Here is a 15,508-nt window from a genome sequence, read left to right as displayed (position 1 = left end):
GAATGAGAAAAGGAAACAAGCGATCGGATCAGTCTGAGATTTGGTGGAATCCAAACAAGGTTAGTGGTGCAGCAGGACGTTTGTACATCTGAGTTCCTAGTGCCATGTGACTCTGTGAGGGCCCCAAGCACATGGTTCCATCCTGGCGGCGCAGCTTCCCTAACTCTCGCTCAGCTATTCTCAGCAGCCTGTAGGGGGAGCCAGGAAGCTAGGACGGGGGAGAGGCTGGTAGAAATCTTACTAAGGGCAGAAACAACACCCCATCGCTACTACCCATCTTAGCCCACTGTCTTGCCCCCTCCAGGACTCTCTCTAAGCTCTGTCCTCTGCAGCAGCTAAGCCGGGAGCTGTCCTTCAGCACCAGGGGCCGCCTTGGCCTGGGGCAGGACAGTGAGGGCGACAGCGGAGTTAGGGACACTGGACTGGTCCGATCCGCAGCCGGCTCCAGCGTCGCCTAGTCACGGGGACGGGGGCGGCGACCCAGGGTGGCAGCGAGACGCTACGGAGGTGCCTCCTTCTGCCTCTAACAATCACCCTCAGAAGTCCCCTAGCCCTCAGGGGGAGCGACCGGCTGCTTCAGGGAGGGAGGCGGGCTCCCGGGTCAGCGGGGGAGGGGGAGCGCCGGGCCTGGGACTCAGCGTGCGGCGAGCGCACGCGGGGAGCGGGCGGATGAACGGAGGCGCTGAAGTGAATGGAGTTGGGGGTGGACTGGAAACATCCCCAAACAGCACAGGCTGCGGCCGGCTGGGGGGGGTGGGGGGGGGAGTCCTGAGGCGCAGGCGCAGTCGGGGCCCCAGTCCCGCTCCCTCCTCCTCTTCGTGGCTCTTTCTCCGCCCCCACTCCCCCCCAAACACACTCGCACACGGGCTCTCAAGGTGTTCTCTGCACAGCGGAAGATGGCGACAGACTGAGGGGCATGGCCAGCAGGAGCCAAGGGGCCGTGCCGCTCGGCGGCCGCCACGGCGGTGCGAACGCGAGGCGGAAGCGAGAGGCGCACTAAGTAAAGCCCCGCGTCGGCGTCCGGCGCCTGTGGCGCCGCCGGGAGCCAGGTGGCCCGCCCGAGCCGGAACTCCGGGAGCGGCGGGCGCGGAGCCGGAGCGGAGCTGGCCCGGGACCGGCCCCGGCCAACGGCCAGAGCGCGAGCGAAGCCCGAAGGGCCGAGCAGAGGGCCGGCCGGCGGGCCTAGGAGGGCGCGAGCGAGGCTGGGAGCGGCGCAGAGCGGGCGGCCGGCGGGCGGGCGGACGGGCGGGCGGGAGCTGAGCAGCGCGGCGCGGGGCGAGCGAGCGGAGCGGAGCGCGGCGGCCGGGCCCGCACGGCGGCGCTGAGGGGCGCAGAGCTGCGCCGAGCCGAGACGGCCGGAGCGGAGTGCTAGCCGGGCGGCAGCCGGCGCGGAGTGAAGTGGCGCTGAGCCCGGGGCAGCTGAGCGGCCCGACACTATGAGGAGTGCGGCGCCGCCGCCGCAGCCGCCACCGCCCCAGTGCCCCGCACCGCCCCCCGCCGGGACGCCGGGCAGCGCCTAGCGGGCCGGGCGGCCGCGCCCGGGCGGCGAGCGAGGGAGCGCGGGAGGGGCGCGGGGACGGCGCGAGAGCGCCCCGCCACTCCGGCCTGAGCGGGGCCCCGGGCCGGCCGGCCTGCCTCGCCATGCAGCCCCCGAGGTAGAGCCTGGACGGCGCCGAGGAGCGCGGAGCGGCGCGCAGCCGGCTTGCCCGCCCGCCAGCCCGAGACGGCCGTCCGGCCTCGCGCCCGCCTTTTTCCTCCAGCCCGGACCCCCCTGAAATATGTTCAGGGGCGCTTGGATGTGGCCCGGGAAAGACGCCGCCGCGCTGACTATCTGCTGCTGCTGCTGCTGGGCTCCCAGGCCGAGCGACAAACCTTGCGCCGACTCCGAGCGGGCGCAGCGATGGCGACTGTCCCTGGCGTCCCTGCTCTTCTTCACCGTGCTGCTCGCTGACCATCTGTGGCTGTGCGCGGGGGCCCGGCCCCGGGCCAGGGAGCTGAGCAGCGCCATGCGGCCGCCCTGGGGGGCCGGCCGGGAGCTGCAGCCGGTGCCTCCTCGCGCGGTGCTGCCGCCGCCGCCGCAGCCGCCCGACCAGCCCAGCGCGCCCCCAGGCACCTGCGGCCCGCGATACAGCAACCTGACCAAAGCCGCCCCCGCCGCCGGTCCCGGGCCGGACTGCGGCGGCGTCCCAGAACCCACGGGGCTGGACGCAGCTTGCACCAAATTGCGATCTTTGCAGAGACTTTTCGAACCGACCACCCCAGCGCCCCCTCTACGGCCCCCCGACTCCCCTTCCCGTGCCCCGGCCGAGTTCCCCACCGCCAAAAAAAACTTGCTCAAAGGCCACTTTCGGAACTTCACTCTTTCCTTTTGCGACACCTACACGGTCTGGGACTTGCTGCTGGGCATGGACCGCCCCGACAGCCTGGACTGCAGCCTGGACACCCTGCTGGGGGACCTGCTGGCCCTGGTGGCTAGCCCGGGCTCCGGGGCCTGGGAGGTGTGTAGCAACTGTATCGAGGCGTACCAGCGGCTCGACCGACATGCTCAGGAAAAATATGACGAGTTCGACCTCGTGCTGCATAAATACTTACAGGCAGAAGAGTACTCAATCCGGTCCTGCACGAAAGGCTGTAAGGTAGGGACTGGCGTCCGCGGCCACAACGGCTGCCGCTTCGGCGGCGGGAGCCGTGGCGGTGGGACCGGGAGAAAAAAGGAGGTTTCCCCCTCTACCCACCTCACCTCCCCCCATCACCCCCACCGTTCTCAGTGGGGCACGGGTAGTGCTACCTTGGGACCCTCCCGGGAAGCAGGGCCTCAGGGATTCAAGTCAGGTAACCACCTGGCCAACTTCTATTGATTCTGGCTTTGGGCACCATCTGACTGGGGCTTTCTCGCGCCCCGCCCCCCGCATGAGGAGGGAGGGGTCCGGGGGCTCCCTCGGTTGGCAAAGGGATGGAAAGAGGGCTCTGGCTCCCCCAGCCCCCGTCCTCACCTAGCGGTGCCCCTTTCCTTTCCTTGGCTGGAATGGAAAGTCCTGGGACTGGCTGGTGCAGGGGGAAGGCCAAAGGTGGGGGAAGACTATTTGGCCACCTAACCCTGACCCTTTGGCCCCTGCCAGTGGGTGAGAGGAGGGGCACCTGGTTATGGGGCACAGCACACTGGTGACCTTATATGACCTGAGGTGGCTAGTCAGAGTCTAAGCAGGTGGAGCCCCAGGGTGCCTGTTTTCTCCCAAGGATGTACCTGCCAGCTCCTCTCCCCTGACAAGAGAAGGAGCTGGGAGCAGGGCACAGCAGCTTGTGGGAGGACTACTGGAGGCTGGTGCACTACAGAAGTTCCAGTGCTTTCCCAGTGCCCTGGGGTGGCAGTGGAGGGAAAGCTGGCTTACTGGCTGTTGGGGACAGGCATCCAGAGGAGAGGCGGGGCCCCTGCAGAATGGGCCTGCCTAGGGCAGAGCTGAGTGTTGAGAAACTTCTTGACCCTGAGCAGGGTCGTTCTGGACAGTGGGTGTATGGGGGCTGTAAACATTTGGGACACGGTGCTACTGCTCTGTTTGTGCAGCCTGGCCAGGTGGCCTGCCTCTGAGAGGAAAGAGAACAGCAAGGTCAAAGGGTCAAGTGAAGAGGAGACCAGGTGGGGTGCTGGTCTCACCCATCCTCAAGCTGGGGGCTGAGAGCTGGAGAGGGAGACAGTTGCCTCATAGCCTAGCTTGTCTCCCTCCGAGGCTTTGGGGAGGGACAGAAAGTGCCCCTTTCCATCTGACGTGACCCCTGCGGACTTCTGCTGGGTTCCACGCTCTTGGTGGGCTCCTTAGGGATTGGGGCAGGGGGTTGGGGAGGAAACGGGTAGCTCCTTGCTCCTGACTTCACTTTCTCGTTCTCCTTTTTCCTGTTCTCGTAACCTAGCAGTCTCCCTCCCGCCTCCCTCAGCCTCAGCTGACTCACTGCCTCACTCACACTACCAAATGAGATATTCCACTTCTTAAAGGTGTACAGACAGATAGACACACACACACTGCCAAACAGCACCACCACCACCCCGGGCAAAGTCACACAGAGGTAGAGAGAGGTCGTCAACACCCACAAACGGTGCCACAGAAGCAGACAAGGTGTCATACATATGCACATCTCCCCGGGATGTCAGAGACACACAGGCAGAAGTACTGTCACATGAAAAAGGACACATTTTGTCATATAGAGATAGAGACACACACCCTTGATGTCAGTGCGAGCAGAGGGACACGGGCCACTAGCAGACGGAATAAAGGATGTCTGCCTTTTGTGGCCTTCCCTCCAACCCCGTGGCCCCGACTTTTTCTTTCCCACAATCTCCAGGATGAAAAAGAGACCATGCTACAACTTTCCCATGGGGTTTTCTCCAGGTCATAGTTGGCTTCAGGCTCTGTCTGATCCGGCACTAAATGATAATCCCTCATGTTGATTATTTTTACCAAGCAGTTTGTTGGAGGAGAAAGACGACTGATATCTTGGATTCAGGAGGCCTGATCATCTCTACCACTTGTTCGTAGTGTGACCTTGGGCACGTCACTTCACTTCTCTAAGCTTTTGTTTCCTCATTCGTAAAACAAGGATAATAATCCTGGCTCTGCCCACATCCTGAGTCTTTTGTGAGATTGAAGTGGGAAAAGGTAGCTGATAGTATTTTGTAAGAATAACAGAACACCTGGCAGTGATGTCCTGCTTAGGGTTTGTAGCCTCTTTCACGTGTATTATGAGATCACAACTGCCAGGGGAGGCTGGTAATACCAGCATCATGGGCCCCATTTTACAGATGGGGAAACTGAGGTGCAGGGGGCTCAAGCAGTTTGCCCGAAGGCCAGTCGGCTAAGGAGCAGGAGTGCCAGGACTCCAACCCGCATGGCGTCGATGCTAAGCTCACGCTTTGGCCATGGCCTCTCATCAGGTTTGCAATGGCCAGGGCCCTCCCTGCCCTCCTTTGTCTCCTTGCCGCTTTCACACTCTCACTCTCTCTCTCCCTCTCAAGTGAACTCCGCCTGCTCTCTTGCTGCCTGCTGTGCTGGGAGAAGGGCAGTGTCAGCTCCACAGCTTTCTTCCTGTCTTTCCCACCCTCTCCAACATGCTCTCCCTTCACTGAGGCCTACACCCACAGGCCTCTGGATTCCAGCTGTATTACAGGCCCTACAGGAAAAGACAGCCCTGCTCTCCTCCTTCCTGCAGCCCCTCTGTCTTCACCCCAGTGCCCCACCTCTATCCCAGGCCTTTTTTGCAGATCCCCAAGCCTGCCCCCCAGTTTCAAGCCCTGCTGTCCAGCCCCTCCCCCAAATGGGATCCCTTGGAGATAATGCCACATCCTCCAAGCTTCTCCAGGGTGGAGAGCACACCGCCCCAGGCTAGGGTGAGGTGGCTTCCTCTGTTGCTGGAAACCAAACCTGGAGCCTTTGCTCCAAGGCCAGGTGACCCCATCCCCGGGGGCCTGTCCCCAGTATTTCAGTTAGATCTTTCCCGGGCAGCCCCAGAAACCCTGTTCTCTCCCTTTGCAACATCTGCCCCTGTTTCGGGCCACACAGGGCCCCACACATCATACCTGTCCTCACTGCTGCCTGTGACACCTCCCAATTTAGTACCAGCTGTGACATTTCCTTAAAGTGTGACTGACTTCCTCTCACACAGCAGGGCGATGATAACTTAGGGAGGCCAATGCCCGTTCCCACGCTGGCCTCTCCCAACCCCTGGGGCCCCGCTCCACCCCTCCCTTACCTCCCTGTGCACGTCCCCTCAGCCCTTGCCTCCTGCTCTGCTTAGCCCTTCTGGCCCTGACTGTGGTTACTGGACCACCCCCTCGCTCCCCCAGCCCTCTCCATCTCCCAGCCCTGCCACACCCCGCCTGGTTCTGATTGCCTCTTCCTCCACCTCTGCCCCTTCCCTACTCTAAATTGAGGATAGTCTGATGGGGGGTGGGGGGGGCAGTGGTGGAGATGGGAACAAAACCCTGGCCTCTTCTCTCATAGCTCTGATCCAAGAAGGGATAGAAGGCCAGTTCTCAGTTCTCACTAGCCATAGGGCCACAACCATAAAGGTTAATGCCAAGGAAGGATGCGATAGTTCTGTTATCTTCGGGACTGGCCCACACCCACCTGGCATATTGTGTGTTTGGTTCTGGGTCTCACACTGAGCAGTTTAGGAGGAGGCTAAAACTCAAGCTCTCCTGGACAGAGTTGAAGGAGCTGTTTCACCTGACGAAGAGGAGACTCAGGAAGGTGTGGTCTCCAACTTCAGACCTCAGAAGAGTTGTCAGGATGCAAAACAAGAGGCATGTCCTGCTTAACCTTCGAGGGACTTCATGGTTAGAAAGTCCTGGGTTCAAGCCCAGCTTTTTAATGTATTACCTGTGTGACCTTGAGCTAGGGACTTCAGCTCTCTCAGCCTCACTTTTCTCATCTGTAAAATGGAGGTAATTCATCAGAACAGCCCTATGAGCTCATTATTAATGAGAAGTCTGCACAGTACCTAGGCCTGGCATATCAGAGTTGTTCAGTTAACAGTTTTTTCCTTCCAAAGAGGGAACAGAGTGCCTTGAGAGGAGGTGAGTTCCTGCTCCCAGGGGAAAGGTCTAGCCTGATTCAGACAGACCCTGGGGGAAATGCTGTGGAGATGACTCTGACTCCGGAGTCTAGAGCGGGTTGGATCAGCTGACCTCTGAGGTCGGTGTCAGCTCAGAGTTCAGGCCAGTGAGCAGAGCCTGCTGCCGCAACAGCAGCACTGGATGGGCAAGGCCAGGGAAGGAGGCCTAACACCCACACCCAGCCAGAGCCAGCACCTCGCCTTCTGCCCTTACCCGTTGGGGACCTCTTCCTCCACTCCGGCTGGCAGCTGTTTCTGCCTCGCTGCCTTCCTCTCTCCTCCCACCTGCCACAGTTTTCCTGCCAAGCAGGATTCCCAGGCTAACGCTGGTGCCGAGAGCAGGAAGCTCGGGGCACTGGGCAAAGGGAAGGAGCCCCAAGTTGGCAAGTGGTCCCTGTTGTCACCCAAGCTTTCAGGCACGGAGCAGTGCCCCACAGTCAGCCTCCCTGACCCAGGGTTCGTGAGGGCAGAGAGAGTACCCTTGTCCCCATTTGGGGGTGGAGGAAGGGGGAGGCAGTCAAGAAGCAGCCTCCCAGGACCATGGCAAAGGCTCCCCTGAGGAGGGGTGTCCAGATCCACCGAAGTTCACTGGCCATGAACGTGAGCACCGGGCTTCTGGGAAGGGCCGGGGACGGAAAAGGCAATGTTTGTAGCTCAGACAGGGTATAGGGGCTTAAACGTGAGAGTGGGAAAGTGGCCCCATGCTGCCCACACCTCTCCGGATCCCCTCACCCCCACCCTGACCCACCCCACTACCAATCCCCATATTCCTCCCAATTTTGGCCCACAGCCAACACCCCCACATACCAATGACCCCACAACCTTCCCAACCTTCTGCTAGACCCTTCCCAAACCGCACCCACACCTCACTCCTCCAACGCCCACTTCTCCCCACAGTTGCCCCCACCTGCTCCCACCCCTCCCCTTCCCCCCACGCCCCTCCCTGCTCCCTTCTAACGGCCAGCCCTCTCCCATCTCCCATCCAGCTCCACTCCCCTCATCTCTCACCTCTACCTCATACTCCACCAACCTTTACCCCGCGTCCTGACCATCTTCTGGCCTCATCCCTAACCCCCGTCCCGGCACTGCACCTCTTGCCCTTGTCTCCTGCATGCCCCCTCACCCCTCGCATCCCTCACACCCCTCTCACACTTCGCCTCTCTGATCCCCATCCCTCCTCCTGCCCCCCTTTCATCTTCTGGTCCCCTCTTCTCCTGTCCCCTTTCTCCCTCTCTGCTCTTTTTCTCCTTCCTGCCTTCTCTCCTCCCCACTCAGTGTGGACGTGTGTGTGTGTGTGAATGCACACATGCTTAGACACATAGACACACACACAAGGCACAATCTTCTTCATGGCGACTTCCCATCCTTCCCACAGGCTGGTGCCTGACTACTATAGTCACCATAGCAACGGGAACCTCCATGAAGGATAAACTGGTGTCTCCTGAAGGTGGGGGCGGAGGGGAGTTAGGTGGAGGAAGGGAGCCCAGCAGCCTTCCACCCACCCTCATGGTCCGACTGGAAGAGTATGCTGAGCACGGGGACCTCCGAACACATTACAAGCGTGAGAGGGTGCCTCTAAGCCATGTGGGTGCGTGTTGGTCTCCTCCCCAGGCATCGGTGTCTCAGGGAAAGGGCACACCCACCCTTCGGTGTGTGGGTGCATATGTAGGACGACACCTTAGGCTCGAGGGTGGGAGTTTGCCCTAGAAAAACTTCTCCCTCAGGGCAGTTCTTTTATGGGCAATTCTTGTATGTTCCCACCCTGTGAGGCTGTTTATCTGCCCTGTGCCCTTGCAGACTGGGCATCAGACCTGCCCCCACCCCTACTCCCCCATCCCCAGCTCACGTCTCAGCCACATGTGGATTCCAGCTGCAGGTGTTTGCTGGAAAACCAGGGGCAGCTTCTGAGGGGATTTAGACAAATGTGGGCCTCCAGGAGCACCATTCTCCAATGCTGAGCCGGGAGGCCTCTGGGGAATAGGTATGTTGTGTTCCTGTGGTTACAGGCGCACAGACCAGGGTGTGTGCAGGGATGCTGGACCAGACTTTTCTCCCTGGGTATATGAGGGTGTTCAGAAAAGCCTGAATTTTTGATACCTCGAGCCAAGCAGCCATGCTTAGAGAGGAGAGCAAGGGCACCAGGTGAGTTGCAGCTGGTCCTGGTGAAGGAAGGGGTTGCCATGGAGTGACAGGAGCTGCCAGGAGCAAAGCTCCTGTTTGAATGGATTCTGGAAAAAGGAGCTGGAGCCTGAGCCACAAGTCTCTGGGCCAGAAGGTGAAGGCAGGCTGGTGCCAAAGAACAAAGGGGAAAGGGGAAAAGAAAACTGCCAGCCTCCAAGTGCCTGGGAGATGCCAGGGGCTTTATGTGTGTCCATGAACTCATTTAATCCTGATAGTCATCCTAGCAGGCAGGTACTCTCATTATTCCCTTTTTACAAATGTGACAACTGAGGTTCAGTGAAGGAAAGTGACCGACCCATCCAGGACACATAGCTAAAAGGTGGGAGGACTGCCACACAAACCCAGGTCTGTCTGTTCTTTCCCCAGTGCACACATGTATAAAGAAAATCTTAATAAACTCCCCCAGCTGTCAGAGGCAATGCCCAGCTGGCTCTTGAGAGGCTGGAGTGAGAAGCTGATGAACTGCAAGGGAAATCCAGCAGCACCTACTGGCAACTTGTAGGGACCCCCTGGAGTAGCTCAGATCCGAAGTGGGGACCCACCAACATCCTCCTCGTTCAATACCCCAGTCTCTTGTCCTTGAGCCCCAGTGATAATCACCAGTATCCTCTTGAGATTGTGACAGAGGATGGGCGTGAGGAAAGGAGGTGTTTGCTCCCTCCTTTTTCTACAGGCTCTACCAAGGAGATGGGAGGAGCTGGGCTCCTCTTGCCTGGAAGGAGGGTATCTGTTAGATTCTCAGCCCCAATCTGCTGGAAGGATCAACCGGGGCAGGAGAGGAGTAGGTCTCCTAGACAGACCTGGTGCAGGCCTGAGCCCTGCCCAGCAGCTGCTGGGAGAGCTGGGAGGGGAAACCGTGAGACCTTATCACCCCAGAGCCTGTGAAGGCCTGGCTTGGCCTTTGGACACCCAGTTCCCATGCCAGGCTTTTGGTGAGCCCTGGCCTGGGATGGCGAGGCTTCTCTTGGAGGTAGAAGAAAGTGCCAACTCACCAAGCTCTGCCCGGAGAAGGACGAGTGGTGGTGGTGGGTGTTACCATTGTTTCCAGTCTTTGTATTTGGTTTCCAGCAGATAGCATGGCTACCTGGCTGATCTGTGAAAGGTGAGCATATCTGCTTAGTGTCGAACTCAACTAAAACTTCCAACCAGGTTAATCTTTCAGAGCTATTTGAGACTCAGAATCTTTTAAAAATACCTTTTTTTCCAATTGCCAAAAAGGTGGTCTCTGAGAAATTTTGGAAAATAGAAATATAACAGGAAAAAGGTCCCAGAGATGCTCTTAATGTTATAGTGTATTTCCTCCTAATATGTCTTTTTGTAGCCTAGTTTTTTATTGTGGTAAAATATACATAACATCAAATTTACCGTTCTAACCGTTTTTAGGTGTACAATTCAGTGGCGTTAAGTATATTTGCAGCGTTATACAACCATCTCCACTATTCATCCCTAAAATGTTTTTATTCTCCTAAACAGAAACTCTTTACCCATTAAACAATAACTCTCCATTCCTCCCTCCCCCCAGCCCCTGGTAACCTCTATTCTATTTCCCATCTCTATGAATTTGACTATTCTGAGTAATTCATATAAGTGGAATCATACACTTTTTGTCCTTCCGTGTCTGGCTTATTTCATTAAACATAATGTTTTCAAGGTTCATCCATGTTGTGGCATGTGTGAGTACTTCATTCTTTTTTATGGTTGAATAATATTCCGTTGTCTGGATCTACCACATTTTTTAAATTCATTCATCTCTATGGACACTTGGGTTGGTTCCACCTTTGAACAGTTATGAATAAAGCTGCTCTGAACGTTCATAGACAGGTTTTTGTGTGGACCTATATTTTCATTTCCTTCCACATTTTGGCCATTGTGAATAATGTTGTTATGAACATTGGTATACAAGTATCTGTTTGAATCCCTGCTTTCAGTTCTTTTGGTTAGATACCCGGATACGGACTTGCTGGATCATGTGGTAATTGTATATTTAACTTTCTGAGGAACCTCCATAGTGTCCTCTTCCGTGCTGCACCATTTTATATTCTCATGAGCAATGCACAGGGTTCCAGTTTCTCCACATTCTCATCAACATTTATACTTTTCCTTTTTTTTTTTGATAATAGCCACCCTAATAGATGCGACTATATATTTTTACATAGTTGAAATCATCCAGGTTTTTTACCCTGCTCTTTTTAACTTATTGCTAAAGTTATACTGAATATCTTTCCACGTAATTAGGTATTCACAAACCTCTTTTTTTTTTGGCTGTGCCGCATGGCTTGCAGAATTAGCTCCCCTAGCAGGGATTGAACCTGGGCCCTTGGTAGTGAAAGCGTGGAGTTCTAACCACTGGACCGCCAGGGAATTCCCACAAACATCATTCCTGATGAGCATGCAATATCCCATCCCATGAACTTAGTGCAATTTAGTTACCTAGTACCCTGTTGTTGGATATTTACTTTCAACTTTTACTACTGTAAATAAAGCTGTGATGGATATCTTTGTCCATAAATCTTTGTCAGATCTGCGATTCCTTTTTTTTAATAAATAGTATCTCAATCATTTTTTTCTTATTTCTCTACTTTGCTGAGTTTCTTAAATCACAAAATAATGCACCTTCATTGTACCAAATCTAACAATACAGAGGTTTATAAAGAAACCTCTGTATTCCACTTAGTAATCTTCCTGTTCCCTCCCCCCACAGTCCCACTGCCCTGAGGTCACTGATGTTAACGATTTGGTGTGTATCCTTCCATCCCTCTCTGAGCTTACATCAACATTTGCACACAAAATGACTTTTTCTTTCCCTTGTTTTGCATACAAATGGAAGCATATACATTAATTCTTCAGGACGAACATTTGGAACTAGTCTTACAGAATCAGAGTATTAACCTTTCTAAGGCTTTTGACATACAAATTTCTTTCTTACCAGATTTCTTTCCAGAAGGCTGCTTCTAGTTTATACCCTCGCCAAAAATGTGAGACTAATTTACCACCCTTGTCTAATATTGATTATCATATTTTTTAAACTTTACTAATTTGTAGCTGAAAAGTGTTATAGCATTGGCTTGTAATTTGCATTCCTTAGGTCAAATTTTGCTTTTCTTGTTTATGGGTCATTTGTACTGCCTGTTTTATGAATTGTCTGTCCATGTCTTGTGTTTTTGTTATTGATTTGTATGTATTAATGATTTTTTTCTGATTACATTTGTGGCAGTTGTGTTTTTTTCCATTTATTATTTGCATCTTAGAGCTTGAAAGGAGGGCATGGGAAGGAAAGGAATTATCCCAGGCACTTTTTATATACTTTATCTCACTTAGTTCTTACATCTGTCTTGTGAAGTGTATATATATTTATCCCCATTTTACTTAGGGGAAAACAGGCTCAGAGAGGTTAAGTAACTGGCTCAAGGTCATCCAGCTAATAAGAGTTGGAGCTGGGATTTGAATCTAGGTCAAATCCAGGGTACCCAATCTGTACCAGTGTAATTTTACTATAGGTAAAGCTTTGTGCTAGTTGCTTTACAGACATCATTTACAGAAAGGTTATGGATATGTGCTTTTATTATCTCCATTTTGCAGATAAGGAAAGTATAGATCAGGGAATTTAAGTAACTTGTTTGAGTTTTCATAACTGGTGAGAGCAAACCTGGGATTTGACCACAGAAATGTTTGAGGTTAAAGATGTTTGAGCCTGTCTTCTCCCCATGCATGCTGCCTCCCTAGGGACCATCTTCTTGGATCCAAATTGAGACTCAGAGAGGGAGAGTACTTTGCTTACAGTCACATAGCAAATTAGTGACTGAGTCCCTACCTCCTTACAGATGACTTGTCCAAGTTCATACAGCCAGTTAGTGGCAGAGCCAGAATCTGAACCCAGCTCTGGCTAACTCTCCACCTGACTGGAGCAAAGGCTTTTCGATGAAGAACATTTATGGAGCAAGCTGGGGAGAAGGAGCAATTAGGTAGAGTGTTGTGGCTGCCCTGAAACCTTTCTGAAGGAATGGACTCCGGTATTGGAGTCTTCCAGGGCAAGGCAGTTCCAGGAGCCCCTACGTGACAAGACCTAGAACAGGAGAATTCATGTCCAAAGGCGAGAAGACCTTTGTACAAGGAGAGAGCTGCCTTCCCATCACAGGTTGCCAAAGATCAGAGCAGGAACAGTTGCCTCTTTTCAACACTCCCAGGGTGTGTGTGTGTGTTTGTGCTCCCATGCATGCGCACGTGCATGCATTTAGAGGAAAGAGGAAAGGGAGTGCTTTGATGGGGGAATGGAAGTGGTCATTTGTAGCCCCTAGTACCCAAGTATTCTTCCCCCGACACTCCCTTACAAAGAAAACTTTACTCATATTGGGAATGAGCTGAATACACTGATTTTAGAAAATCACTCTCCCATCCAGTCCTAGAAACCTCTCCCCAACTTGACTTGAAATTCCATCAAAAAGATTTGTTTAAGTAACAAGCTAATTACTTCAGTGGTGATAGTGAAATGGAGGGACCATCCTAGGGGCAATATGGTGTATAAGCTTGGGAACTGAAGCCCAGGTAAACTTGACTTCACATTCCAGCTTGAAATCTGTGTTCTCCATAAAACAGTTGTTGAGACCTTTCATCTCCCTTGGAACCTCATTTTCTTTGAATTCAAAACTAAGAAATAGGGTCATTATTAGGCTTCAGTGACATATAACATGCTAATCTCTTAAGAGCACAGTGCCTGTGAGATGGAAAGTGCTCGGGAAATGGTAGCCACCATATATTATTATTGGCTGTGTGGCCCTGGACGAGCTTTTTTTTTTAATTAAATTTATTTTTGGCTGCATTGGGTTTTCGTTGCTGCACGTGGGCTTTCTCCAGTTGTGGCGAGTGGGGGCTACTCTTTGTTGCGGTGCACAGGCTTCTCATTGCAGTGGCTTCTCTTGTTGCGGAGCACAGGCTCTAGGCACATGGGTTTCAGTAGTTGCAGCATGCAGCCTCAGTAGTTGCAGCATGCGTGCCCTACAGTGCACAGGCTTCAGTTGTTGTGGTGCGTGGGCTCAGTAGTTGTAGCTCACAGGCTCTAGAGCGCAGGCTCAGTAGTTGTGGCGCACGGACTTAGTTGCTACACGGCATGTGGGATCTTCCCGGACCAGGGCTCGAACCCATGTACCCTGCATTGGCAGGCGAATTCTTAACCACCGTGCCACCAGGAAAGTCCTGGACAAGCTATTTTAACTCTGGTCCTTCCTGTCCTCACCTGTAAATGTTTCTCCGTCTCAGGGGGTGGTTGTGAGGATTCAATGAGTTAATAAAGGTCAGCTGCTTAGAACAGAGCCTGGCGTATGTTAAGCACCTAAAAAATGGTAGCTATAATTATGGTCACCTTAATTAGATGTGTTTAATCTAAATGACTGCTTAATACTCAATTGAGATTGACAACACTTTCCCTTAGGAGAAGGGAAAGGTAATTTGGGAGAAGCAGGTGAAGTGTCTAGTGTGGAGGTGGAAGGTTAGGAGCCAGAAGGCAACTGGAGAGATTCTAGTGAATGAGGGCACAGAGATATGCTCAGGTAGGGGAGGGAAGAGCCAGAGATGGAAGGACTCCAAAGCCTTGATTTACCTCACCCCCAGAGACCAAGCACAGCTAACAGGTCCTTTTATTAGGTCTCTCCCCAGCCTCTCATCTGTTTAGCAAGGTACTGTGTTTGGGGACAGAAGTAAGGTAGGGGCAAGGAGCTGGTTTCACAATGATCCCTGCAGGGAGCTGGAGATTTCTACCTGGGCCTGGGCCCAGACTAACAGTGTGTGCCCCCTGGGAGGGGGCAGCGGGATTTTATGCCAGACACATTTGTGTGCAACTCAAATGAAGCCATGGTTGTCATGTCACACTGGCACCATTTCTATGGTGGGTGGCCTGCACAGCTGTTGGGCACAGAGGCCCTCAAAGTTCCCCTCCTCTCATATGAGTTCTCTTTGGCTATGGGGCCACTCATTAATTCCGCTGGCCTGTTAAGCTGACCGGACCTAAGCCCATGCCCCAGACAGTGGTGATGAAGTAGACGATCCATGACTGCGCAATAGGGCCTGGGGTTTTTTGGCTGAGTCTGGCAAGGTTGGTCAGGTCAAGTCTTAGGGATTTTGTTTTGTTGTTTTTGAGGTTCATGGCTGCATATCAGTTTATATATTTATTTTATTTTCATTTTATCAAAGTAATATATGTTCATAATTTTAAAAGACATATAAGCTACATATATATAGTCACTCTTCAGAGTTAAACACTTGAAGCTCTGTTAGCTTTTTCTTCTGGTATTTATTGTCACATTTTTAATGGTGTGCCGATACTGCTATTTCTTGACTCTTCTGTTTGAAATATCTTTGTGCACACAAAGATACACACATATACATATATATACATGTAATCACATACGTATATCTATTCCATATATAGATATATATTCTTGTAGCATCTGTCTTTTAAATGATATATAATGTAATGTCTTCTAAATGATAAATATAGAGCTCATTGCTTATAATTAAAACAGAAGCCCTCTGCTCCAACCCTAAGCTTCACTCTTCAGAGTCAAATACTTCTAAACCTCTTAGCTGTTTCTTCTAATATTTACCTCCACATCTCTAAATGATATACCAATACTGTCATTTCTTTTTTTTTTTTTTTCTGATTTAAATATGTACTGCCTTTTTATTTTTTTAGAGTGGGACTTAGCTCTCTTACTACCAGCAGCACCGTATG

At 53.0% G+C, this 15,508-nt stretch overlaps 1 protein-coding gene across 1 annotated transcript in view; it reads left to right on the top strand.

The window, feature by feature from the left end:
* Positions 1–836: 836 nt before the first annotated feature.
* Positions 837–15,508, top strand: part of NALF2 (NALCN channel auxiliary factor 2) — a 28,894-nt gene continuing 14,222 nt past the window's right edge. The window contains exon 1 of the mRNA XM_022561038.3: positions 837–2,636. Within this exon, the coding sequence (XP_022416746.1) occupies positions 1,779–2,636 (858 nt within the window). The 5' untranslated portion in view covers positions 837–1,778. The remainder of the gene's footprint in view (positions 2,637–15,508) is intronic.

This window comes from Delphinapterus leucas, chromosome X (genome assembly GCF_059928025.1).
Source record: "Delphinapterus leucas isolate spDelLeu-1000000601 "Yukka" chromosome X, BTC_Dleu_Yukka2, whole genome shotgun sequence".
In the NCBI taxonomy this organism is placed as follows: Eukaryota; Metazoa; Chordata; class Mammalia; order Artiodactyla; family Monodontidae; genus Delphinapterus; species Delphinapterus leucas.
Note: the sequence above shows the minus strand (reverse complement) of the source record. Positions and strands in the feature narration are given on the sequence as shown.